Source organism: Patagioenas fasciata, chromosome 2 (assembly GCF_037038585.1).
Source record: "Patagioenas fasciata isolate bPatFas1 chromosome 2, bPatFas1.hap1, whole genome shotgun sequence".
NCBI classification, from domain to species: Eukaryota; Metazoa; Chordata; class Aves; order Columbiformes; family Columbidae; genus Patagioenas; species Patagioenas fasciata.
In genome coordinates, this window is record NC_092521.1 from 80,115,961 (window position 1) to 80,128,832 (window position 12,872).

At 41.2% G+C, this 12,872-nt stretch overlaps 1 protein-coding gene across 1 annotated transcript in view; it reads right to left on the reverse strand.

Annotated features, from left to right (window-relative positions):
• The window catches only part of MYO10 (myosin X), a 159,806-nt gene that overhangs the window by 88,243 nt on the left and 58,691 nt on the right, over window positions 1-12,872 (reverse strand). The window contains exon 3 of the mRNA XM_065830121.2: window positions 4,546-4,704. Coding sequence (XP_065686193.1) covers window positions 4,546-4,704 — 159 coding nt within the window. The remainder of the gene's footprint in view (window positions 1-4,545; window positions 4,705-12,872) is intronic.

Sequence of the window (12,872 nt, forward strand, 5' to 3'; positions counted from 1 at the left end):
AATGAGTTTCACTGTACTCAGAAAAAAAAATGAATATGCAAAAATCTAGACAAACAAGTCACAGAGAGCAACTGACCCAGATACTAAAGTGTCTGTGTCTGCAAACAGAATTTGAAAAAAAACTCAGTGGTGATTATTGATTAATACTGCATAAACATCAACTAGTTGCCTCAGGGAACCCTCATGACTCCAAGAGAGACAAATTATCTAATTACTGCAAGTTTAACAAACTACAGCTAAACATGTTGCTAAAGTAAATAAACACAAATAGATTAAAAAATCAATGCATAAATAACTGAATGTACTTTTTGAGAACGGATAACTGAGCATGCAGTGTAATAAAGTGGCTAGGAGCTCTACAAGCAACCTTGTCAGAGAAGAAACAACTTTTCCAGTTTAACACCTTTTTTAAAAATTGGAGAACTGTTGCTTTCTCATCCAAGTTATTCCATGTTTGTTGTTTCAGCTCAAGAGAGAAAGGAAGCCAGCCACAAAAAATGAGCTCCTAACTACCATCATCCTCCCTCTGATGTGAATGTGGCTGGTACAGCACATGTCTACGTGGCTGGTACAGAAGTTTTTAGACATATGCACACAAACCTAACAGATGGTTATAATTATCGGCGGGCAGGCTGCAGTACTCATTTGAGAGGGAACAAAAATAGGTTATGTTTTCTCTCACGCTTCCCAACCACCACACCCAATTGCTGGACAACCTGGAGGCCACTCTCCCCATCAGGAGAGGGTGGCTGAGGGACCACTGCACCCCAACCCATGTAGCATCCCTCTCTGGGCACAGGTACACGTTCTCCACATAAACAAGGTGGGCACGTGTCAAATCACCACCACTTCAAAAGGGGAACGTGCCTACCTGGCATTTCTTCAGAGCTTAATTCAAAAGGAAAAAGCTAATCAGATGTGCTTTGAAACTTCTTTATTGCTTGAACTCAGGCAAACGAGGGTGGATCTGATGCTGAAAACCTTCATACTGATCTGCACAATGTATAATGCAGGTACTTCCAACCTGTCTCTCACCTCAGCAAAAGCTGCTCTCTAATCCTCTGGTCTGCTCTCCTGAAATTCACCAGCCCGCCTGGGTAACTCACTGCTGGCCGCAGAGACAGGACAAGCACGGCTCATGGCAGAGCCAGCTCAGACACCATAATTTGTGCGTCTCGCAGCGCAGTCCACGTGGTGTGGTTTACAGCGTCCTCTCCAAGGATAAGCCAGCCTCCTCCTCAGTGTGTACTTAACTAAAAGTAAACCAGGATCAACAGCCTGGGGAACAAACCGCCTTTGAACAGCGACAAGAAGGGCGGCCGCAGCACTTCCCCTCTCCACACCGCCTGCCCCGTGCTGGCCTTGCTTCAGAGGCAGCAAAATCCCGCCTTCGCCTTCACAAAAGGCTCTGTTTTCAAACGTGGGTACCTTCCACATTTAGCACTTGTGTTTATCTTCCCATATTTTGCCACATACCAGCCTAGCACACAAGCTAATCTGAGCATTCAAAGATGGGCGTCAAACCTCGTCTGCCAATGTCCAGAAGCGGGGCCTCCCATACCAAGTTGTTCCTAACGGAATAAAATGGGCAAAGAAGTAGCAATGAAAACCCCTGCGCCGTATGATCACTGTCACCCTAGCTCGGCTCCTTTCCTGGACAGCAAAAGCAGTGATAGCCCAGAAGCAAACTTTTAGATAAAACCAGTACTAATCAAGAAATCTGAAAAAATACCAGGCAGGGGCCTGCTTTAAGTAATCAAGAAAGGGCATGTACATCCCATGCTCCTCACGGGCCGAAAAGCGAAAGCATGTGCTCTTTTCTTTTACAGAAACTGAGAAAAAAAGTATCACAAGCAGATGCCAACAGACTTGACCCCGATACAAAAAGATGGTTGAACGTAGACATGAACAACTTCTGTCACTCACCTTCTTGCTAACAGCACAGTTTCAGCTAAGAGCCTCAACTCGTTAAGTGCAGAGCCAGGCATCACTCACACTATGAACACAGTCTGTATGCTAAATCAATATTCCTTCCTCTCCAAGGAACAGCAAGAAATAGAGAAAATCCCCTGCTGACCCTTTATAGCTGCAGTTGTTGGCAGCACCAAACAAAATCCCTGACACGTTTCACATAACTTGGCATCCATAGAAAATATCTTTATAGAATTAATTATGAAGTAGTGAAGAGTTCAGGAACACGTGTATGATTATGTGTCACAAAAAAGTTATTAAGTAAAGGAAGGTTAAACTGAACTCAAACTTCTGAAGATATTTACTTAAATGCTCATTGCTGGAGAAACAGCTCCTCAAATACAGACAAACACACAAGTTAACAGTGGAAGAATTGCATAAATAATTGTCTTCCTGAGAAAGCAATTGTTTACATTTCCTTTTAATTGCTTTTCCTGTATTTTTGAAATTATATATACTTTACACTACAATTTATTATCTTGCACTTCATATAATTTTTATGTGTGTATGAAGAAGCAATCCCCAAAACTTACATCCTAATTAAGCGCATTCCTTATTAGGGGTACAAAGGTGCTTCCTGGTCTCATTGCCACTGAGAAAACTAACAAAAAGCTGCCAGACTCAAGAATCAATTAATACATTTGTAATACTACACACATATGCCAGCCTACACCTTTGCATATCTTTTGCCCCCCACTCAGGGCGTGGTCCAGAAGATGCAGTAAAGAGGGACCTGTGAGGTGAAAGTCAGGATACAGCAATTATATGATGGTTTCTATTCAGGGATGGCAAGAAGTCTTTCAGTGGGATGATCAGCCCCTAAATTCAGCAAGGAGAAGGGCGCCAGTCTTCCCAATTTAACCCTAATGCACAAGGGACAGATAAAGTCAAGATGCTGAGGTGGCTTCAAGAGACAGTATGTGCACTACACTGATGAAGCCATTCCTGACCAAGCAAGAGGACTTTATGGAGGAAAAAGAGAAGCCAAATGTACAATCTGGAAAGTTTTGATTGCTCCTGGCATGAACTCCCATGGCTTCTACTATCCTGTACAGGAGTAATCTGGTCTCAAAACAGAACGACCAGGAACCTAATTTCTTCAGCAGCAAGTATGCCTTCAACAAGTGTAAACTTAGTGCACCTTTCAGTCCATTTTTTTTTTTTGTTTTAACATTAAAACATTGTTGAACTATGCAATACAGTTCAGAGATTTTAGCTTGAAAAGACACAGTTCATTTTGCCATGGCAATGCCTCCTCCTACAACATATGTTCATATATCTATGAAGTTTCATAAAATTATTCAAGCCACTTAATTGGCTTTTCATGGGGTTTCTCTTCCTGGAGTCCTGTCCTGTTAAAACACTACCACTGGCACAGCAAAACTAGGGTGCCAATGAGGAGGAAGAAAAGAAAATGCTTCTTACATCAGGTCCCGGTTACATATATAGGGCAGCAGAGAGGCTTCCATACGCATTTCTAAGTACACCTTTTTTCTGACCTCCTTTTCAATAATTTTTAAGGTGAGGTAGACTCAAAAGAGTAAGCAGCAAAGTTAGCAAAACTGAAGGGGCAATGAGTATTCAGCAGCAACTGAATATCTGTCATCATTTACAGCACACGAACCTGTTTGTCTAGAAACGTACACTGCACTGAGCACCAAGTATCAGAATACCCTAAACTTGCCTTGACAAGCTAAGACATAAGCTGGGACATGTCTCTTTAGAACAAGGCTACTCTTTGCCTCTTCAAAAAATTACTCGCTTTTACGCACACACTTTTTAAAAGGGGGAAGTGTCCTCCATCTGAGTACACTTAATGACTCAGAAAACATAATTTTTTTTTTTATTTCGACTCACACTGAGTATTACAGTCTAACCTAACAACACTGGCAGAAAACCAAACTCTTCTCAAGTAGCTATTTTTCCCCACACGTGCAGGATTGTTCTTATATGCAATTCATTTTTTGTTTATCCATTTTTCTGAAAGGCAAAATGGTTCATTTGTTTTGAGAAAAAAAAACAAACATACATACAAACTTTTGTAAAGAGAACTAACTGAACATTTAGAACTCCCTGTACTAGCCACTTTAAAGGTAATGTGCAAAGGAACATAATTTCTCTGTGCCCTTCTCTGCTTTCTATCATAAAGAAATTTCTAAATATAGGGAAAGTTTAGTTTTACATTAAGATATGTTCAGGTTTAGTAATAAAGAAATCAAAGTTAATAGATGAAGCGTGGAATAAAGCATGTATATGGCCTTATCAACTGCTTCAACAGGTGATGAAAACAAAGATTATTTATTTTCTGCAATTATTAATTTAAAAAAAAGCCTAAGTAGCATGCCAGTTCTTCAAGGTTTCCAAGGGATTGCCTGAACAGCCCTGAGCTACCTTCTCTTTCCATCGTTGTCGGTGAGAAGTCATTAGATGAGGCACACTTCAGCTCCGTGTGGATACACAAAGAACTGGAGAACATTAGGAGGGGAGATACCACAGAAGAGTGAAAAACACACAGCACCTACACATTCTAAAACATTCCCTCTGGATATTTTCTTAATTTTAGAAGAAACTTACATAGATTTTATCTTGCTGATATCGCTGGAATAAGTTGTGCATAATGGAGCCTTCGTGGAGATCTACAAGTGCTGCCATGTCTTCCACACTTTCTGCGCTTGTTTGATGCATAGGCGTTACTTTTTGGTGTGTGATCGTGCTCTGTTTATAAGTGAATACCTGAAAGAGAGGAAACAAAGAAAATAATAATCAGAGCACACATTCAAAAAATTGTATCTGAGAATGGAGCTTTTGTACCCATTCATGTTCCCTATCCAGTTTATAAGTCTGCAAACTTGTAAAATATCATAGCCTGCCAGTCATACCTTCTTCTAAAGCTTCTCCGACAATAACTGAAGCCCCAGATACGTACACGGGGGTCATACGAAACCAGCACATACTGACAAGACACTGAGGACTACAAGGTTTTTTTCCTTTTTACGGGCAAATATTATCTCATTTCACACTGGACTACTGTTAGACTCTGTCAGGAGAAAAATAAACCAAGCACCAATCATTCCCAAAAAATCCAAAACCAACCAAAAACCCACCCCTTACAGTAAACCCCACTTATACTCAAATTACTATGGAAAGAAATGTTTTACAGTGCAAAACAGTAAACGAAAATTATTGCTCTAACAGGCTGCAAATGTTTGTATGTTTGATCTGAAATCCACTAAAATGTTTCCATTAAATTCTCTGGTCAGGCTACTGGGTTAGGTCATTATTCCTAATGTAAGCAGTACGCCAAGATCAGTGTGCTGCAGATATTTCTAATTAATGAATTTCTGAGACAAATTTCTGAAGCCTGTTTCAAACAGACAGTAAAAACTTCAAAAAAGCCACAATTTAAATACTAAGTCAGAAAACCCTTCTGTGTATCTTCTGTAAAAATGCTCAGATGTACACATCCTCAATCTAGTTAAACTTTTATGAATACTAACGTCACTAATGACTATAAAACAATAGCTTTGGAATTCAGCTTCCCATTTCCTTTTAATTTACATCTTGGCAGCTCACCCTCATAGACATATGCCTGCACCTCACACCCAACTCAGGCAATACTAGTCCCTGCCAATGGCCCCGTTTCAGTGTAAGAAAGTCAAGCATGGGGTTAACGCAGATACGTCAATAACGTTTAAAAAATACCCTTCCAAAATCCTTTGGAATAATATTTACAAAGCAGACGGAAGAAGCACAATAAGCGGCAGCCTGAGTGGTGGTGAGCACCGCGGGATTGCCGCTGCGGGCTGGGGATCATGCAGCGCTGCACGATGGATGAGGCCGTGCCCGTGTGGTAAGAGAAAACCCTCCAAAGGATTTCAGCATAAAAACATACGTGTGATCCTAGTAATACAAAGACTTTCAGGAAAATAGTGATGTTGTCTGTCTTGCTGAGACATGTGAGAAAAAGAAGCTGAAGAAGCAAGAGGCTGAATGCAGACCACACTTAAAATCAAAGCTGTGTCCTCAGATATCCCACCAGCTGACAGAGGAGAACTGCCTGATGGAATTTGTTTATTAAAATCATATCACAGGTGTACCAAACACTGGCACAGGCCATCCCACTGTTACAGCTGCCACTCACACCAGCACAAAGCATACTGGAGGAAGACTCGGGGAGAAAAGAGATCCAGGAGAGAGATTTCTAGCAGGTACTGGAAGGCAGCCCAGATGCCAACAGGACACACGAGCAAACCACCAGAAAGTTCTTACAGATTCAGAGCATCCAAAGCACGATCCCTAACTGTGAAAAAAATACAGGTGCTGAGAGATTTGAGAAATACTTTGTAGTAAACAACCACCAAGATGACAGGATAAGCATTTTTACAGGTCAGAGAGAGGCTGGCCAGGATGGAGAAAGCAGCCGCTTGTACATGATTAAGGGGCAAGTGGTCCTGATATCTCACAGAGAGAACAAATCTGAGCAGTATCAACTGATAGCACAACTTTGGGGTTGAAAAAAATGTTAGGAGTCCCAAGACCAATCACACAAAGTGCAAGCGGGAATTAGAAGTAATTACATTTCAAGAGTAATAAACGGCAATCCCTAAGTGGAAGAACCATGATAAAAATAAGCCAAAGATCATACTGCAGAACAAAGAATGCCATAAGCTGGAAGACTTGGAAATAAAAGGGATTTAAGAAGAGCAAATCCTAGGAAAGTAACTTAACAGAGGCCATGTATCAGCCTGGAACTAAAAAAGAAAAATAGACTCAGTAAGAGAATTAGGAAACCAAACGAGGATGGTACATATCCTGTGAGTGTAGCTCATGTGAACATGGACTGAAATAGAACATAATTTCTCGGAGGAGAATCTTCATATTTGTGATTTCTGTTGATATGTGACACAGGTTAGTAGGGCAGGAAGAGCATTCCAGACTTGACTAAGTATTTTAATAAAAATGCACCAAGATAACCAACATGATGATTGACTTGTGAGTAGCAGGACTATCAAAGATGGTCTCTACAGATTCATTCTTCCCACTCAAACCCACTATTTTCTCTTTTTCAGGCTGTTTATTCTCAGACTTCACATGCTGCCTCCTTGTTTGGGTAAGGAAACGGCTCTGTGAGATGATTTAGAAATACGCCTATGTGTTGACCAGCTAGAAAACACACTGACCACTCATAATGACTGCCACCCAGACCAGAAAGGAGGAGGGCCTCTTCCTTCCCTAATGCTGGGGATTTACGTTTCCTCCACTGCTAATTTTGACCAGAGCCACGCACCTTTCAGATTTCTTAAACCCACTGTAAAACTCGGTCAAAATCATCTGAAGATCAAAATCATAAGGCAGGGTAACAGGTCACATGTGCAGACCTCATTTCCTTAAAACAGGCTTTTTGCAGCCCTGATGCTCAAGCCTTGTAAGGCCTACTTTGTTTTACTTCATCTTGACTCTTGCCTTTATCAGCACAAGGACGTGAAAAAGCTACCTTGAACTTTATCGTTACTAACTGGAAGGTCATGTTATGAAATATTACAGATTAAATCCTCAGGAAATAGGAACCAAGAGCCATTCTGCGGAGTTAGCATGCAGGAGAGGAAGACGAACAAGTTGGCTCCTGAACTTCAAGAGGAACCCATTGCAGAGCATAGCACCATCCCTCTGCAAGGATCTTGACAGCATTTCTGGAAGGTCAAGTAAAACATGCAGGAAATCTGGAATAAGATTTAAGATGAGCCTAAGTGAGAATTCAGCAAAATATTCTTTCCTCTCAAGATATAAATGGTTCAAGATAACAAACATGCTGAATACATGGAATACTATAAACTAAACCCTTAAGAAACATCACGCAAAATAACAACTGTCAGAGTTATTATGGAAGTGAAAATTAGAGGTTGAGATACGAAGGAGCAATGCAACCAAAACAACAATCTCAAGAAGTACAAGACAAAACAGTGTACACCCAGCTAAACAACAATGAAGACCATTTCACTGAGAAAGGAGAATGACACTTCAAAAATGCTTGACTGTCCCTACCATGGTTTACTAGTGCTGCAATGAACACACCAAAAAGGCACTCAGATGAGGAAGCAACCTGAAAAGCCAGGGGACCAATGCTACCAAGTTCCTCGAGTAACACAGGGAAAAGCTGTAGCAGGCACTCTGGGGTTCAAAAATAACATAGGAGGGAGCTATTGGACACCCAGATCTTAATAGCTTGCTGAAAGACCCCACACCTGAGAGATGAAGGAGCACTGTTTAGTATCAGTCTTGAAGAAGAAAGCAAATATGACCAAAAGAAAGTAATCACGTGCTGCTGAGTCAGACTGCTATGCCTAGCAACAAAAGAAAGACTGAAGAGATGGGTAAATGAGGTGGGGAATATTTGAATGAACATTAAAAGTAGGGTGACATACAGAAAGTGTGAAAATAAACCATACTGGTGTGTTTTTGACAGCCTGTCTCAAAACTTTGATGCTACGACCCTACGTCCTGATTCATGTCTGTTCAGAAAGCAACAGGAGAATTCTCCCAATTCCACTGTTCTGAACTGGGTAAAATTCATCAGCCTTGTTGTGATGGAGATATTCCCAGAGCAATGTGAAGGTTCACCTGCTCAACAACCGCGCTACCCACAGCATTTTGCCAGATCTGCTTTAGGACACAAGGTCCAACCATAGACACTGAGAATAAGATCTACACTCATACTTCCCAAAAACCATTACCCAGACAAGAAAGAAGGACAAGCAGAGAAAATTAATTCATCATTCCACAATGAGAACATCAGCCTTGGACATGGGATCAAGGGAAAACAAGTTAGAGGGAAGTCCCTGGCAGCACAGCAGCACGTCCAGGACATGGGCACAACTGCATTGCATGGATGGGACAGACTCCCACGTCACCCACTGAAACATCAACCAGATCCTCAGCTGCTGCTGCAGAAGATGCCAGTTGGACATCTCTAATGCGCTGTAGGAAGCTGCAGAACTTATGACAACATGCACTGAGATTAAAGGTGGGACTCTTCAGATGAACATTGTGTAAAGAGGTTATTAGCTGTTGATGTTTCATGATGGGGTTCATTTCGACATTGTGGAGCATCATTCGTAATTAAATAAATAAACTAATTCACATGGGACTCTTAGTTGGAAAGCAAACAACCCCTAAATCATGTACTAAGTCAAAGATATATAATGAAAACTGATGGCTTTAGCCAATAAATACATAATTTTCCCTATTCATAAATACCATACCTATTCAAAAATACTGCTGCATGAGCAGTGCAATATTGTACTTCACAACATACAAGTGTTTGTTAGGCGAGTCTGCATCCTTATATTTAGTTCAGAAAAGCATTTTTGTATGACATGCAATTTGGAATAACTAGTGTTTTTACACAAATATATGCTTTTAAATTGACCAGTAAGCATATGAAGAAAAAAACCCACCAACAAATCAGGAGTTTGAAGCATATGACTGCAATTAAATTAATTTCACTGACACTTTTAAAAAAGCATGAAAACCACCAGCATGAAGACCTTAATATTCTGCGCTTCTTTATGTTGAAAATGACATTTTTATCCTGTACAATTAATCTGGCATGAGAAAAAATAAGAAGTCTTTCGAGCTTTCCATTTAAGGGGAATATCACAAAACAATGTCTAATTAATTTTCTGCACTGACAAATCACCCCTAAGTCCAAGATCCAATAGAAATTATATTTTAACAAAAGACTTAATTGGTAGTACGATTTATTAACACCAGGAAAGAATGGCAGAGTGGGCCCCCAATGACAGGAGCACACATGCTTTCTCTGTCTCACCAGATCATTTTGTGACATGATGCCAAGTGACAAAAATCCCTGCTTAAATAAGGTCATTAAATGGTATCAAGGGATTTCACAACAGCTGAGTCAAGGGAGTTTAGGAAAATGTTGAATTAAGTGCTTAGGTAAAGCACATAAAGAAACTCGCACAATCCCCATTTCTTGCAAAAGCTACAAGTCACACTCGGGCTTTCTGGTCTGCCTGGAGCCAACACACAACTGAATGTCTCTGAGTGCTTTTCACAAGCAGCTGGGTTTTTGGTCTGATGCCGATGATCAGTATTGCATGGGAGGAAGGCAGAAGATCTTCTAAAAGTTTCCTGATCAACAATTCAGTATTTGACTGATGACTGAATCTGCACCATTGCAGCAAGATTTTCATTTAAAGGCAGAAATAGGTTTGTCTGCATCTTGGAAGCCCTGACCCAAGCTAGATCAGCACTCAATCTGCTCTCTGAAAATATGCAAGATCAACTACTGAAAAGTTTACGTACTGTGAGCATTTTAAAACAGCCCCTTTCACACAGTGACCTGATCCCTCGCTCCTCCCAGACACAAGTCTCAACTAGCACAGGCTCAGGGCTTGTTCTTTAATCCAAAGATTGAGATTTGGATCAAAGGGTGGCAACAGGCACTGGTTCGCCACCTCTGCTGTCTCCAGATGGAGATGAGACACCTGTCTGCATCCTCAGGTTAGACCATCCCTCACGGCCACTGCCCACCATGCCGGCTGCCACTGCTCTGGCTGGCCACATGCTTCACCACTGGTAACACCTTCCAGATGGGGTGGCATCTGACCAGTGCCATGTACTGCATCCTGTGGTGCTCGGGAATGGTGATGCAGTTCAGCACATCCCTGTCACCCAGCATGAATAAATCAAGAGATTTGGTTTGGGTTTATTTTGGAGGGGTAACAGAAAAGGAGCAACCAACCTCCCTCTGCTGTTCTTTTCTACATAAGAAGAGTTTTTATCAGCCCTAGGTGCATTCTACAAACCACAGTTTATTAGAGAAGATACTATTGATATTTGTACATGGAAAACAGAAAGTCTCAAATTAAGTTGTTCAAATTCATGTAACCAGAGGGATAATGTAAAATACGGTAGTTTAAACATAAAATTTACTAAGATAGCGAAGGAGAAAGCAAAGAGGTATGGTACAGATGTCATCTGGGACACAGGTTTACAAACAGCATAAGATATAGCTGAACTTCCAAACTTTTTTTCAATAATGCCTATGATATTAGCAAACCAACTACTACACAGCATCTGGACCGCCCACAGACACCAGAAAGCAAAGCTGAATGTGACCCTAAAGCTGAAGCCATCAGCCTTCCTGTTGTTGCCCCAGCGGCTGCTCTGTGTGAGTTTTCCCACAGGGTTAATCCCAAACGCCACAGTGACACGCACGACGACCCACATGACTCCACAGCAGCTCCAGAGGACTTGGTTCATGCATTCAATATATCAGCATCCTCAGTCTTCTAAGGCATCTTTTTGCTTACGGTCACTGACCCCACAGCAGAGAGATGAACATAGCCCAGTAAAATACAGGGGACTGCGCAGGAAAACATCCACTTAAAAGTACTGGGTTTTTTTCCATTCTCTGCTGTTGGTCTGAACCGAGGATCATCATTTGTGTTTCCCTCGTGTTTAGAAGTTAAAAGAATGCAGTAAATCTTACAAAATGTCTTTATACATGAGTCCAAGCAGAAAAGAGAGGCCTTGGGATCACATTACAAACTATGGAATGCAGTGTTCAAGGGAGAAAAATAAATCACAACAGGCCCAAAGACCCAGAGATTAAAAATAAAAACAAAAATCTAGACGCTTACTCTTTTTTTCCTGGAGAGATCTACTGTCTAAGCAGATACTGAAAATATAGGACAAGGAGGCTCTCCTATAAATCTAAAGCAATTTAAGACCAAATGTAAAGCAGATTAACTACCGACATTTTAAATTCTACAGTTAATCATGACAAGAGTGCAACTCGAGTAATGTTTTTGTTCAATAATTTACTATTTCTCTGTAACAACTGACCTTAGCCATCCATTCCATTGTCTCAAAACAATCTTTCAGGCAACAAGATGTATCAGGGCCCAAGGCTTGCTTTGATTCAATATAATTTAACCTTTTTTCAAAGCAACAACAACAAAACCAAAACCAAAAACACAATGAACTTTCTTATCTATTAAACTATGGAGGAAAATGAAATAATTTTATGTAAGGCATTTACTGAAGTCAAGAAAAAAGTATTACCAACTAAACCAATACAGTTACTACCGTGACTAACACTGGCTTTTACAAGCAAATATCCCATACATGCATAAATTGAGCATCAGCTTATTTCTCACCTATGTTGTAAAATTCTTCCCCATTTACCCTGAGAATCACCCCAACCATCAGCCTGCCTTCCCAGTTAGATGTTAATCTTGACCTCTAACACAAAACGTCTAAATGTCCACCTGCATTTTAGTGTACCTACCAAATCAGTTGAGCAACACAAAACCCCTAAATCACGGCTAATCCTCTATCTGGTCCCTTGCTCACTTCAGTTTCGGACATTTTCAGTCTTTGTTCTTCCTCTTACCAATCAAACCTCTTCCAAACCCTTCCCCTCAGTCCCCCTTTCATAACACCTCTCAGACTTCCCGGGGCTTGAGACATTGGGTCAGGAGCTACTCCTGGGTTCAAGGGCTGGGAGCCGTCCTGGTACCTTCACTCACCCTGTCCTCGACCTCCAGCAGTGACACCATGAGCGATGCCTTGCAGCACCTCCCCAGAACAGCTTTCCTACTACTACATGCAGGCTATAGTGCACACTCATCAGAATATCCCTCTTTGCTCCCAAGCTCCACAGCGTGGGGAACCACGGCAACCCTGCAGCAGAGCTCGGCAAACCCACTAAATTGCACCTCTTTGTTGTTCCCCAATGTGTTGATCATTGTCAATAAGCTTGTCTGATCATGATGTCCCATCTAATGACTATTCTGCAAGAGGTATTTCAAGGCAGTTTATTCCACACACTGACCTGTTTCCATTCATAGAAAAGCTCTATCATCAAGTAGGAA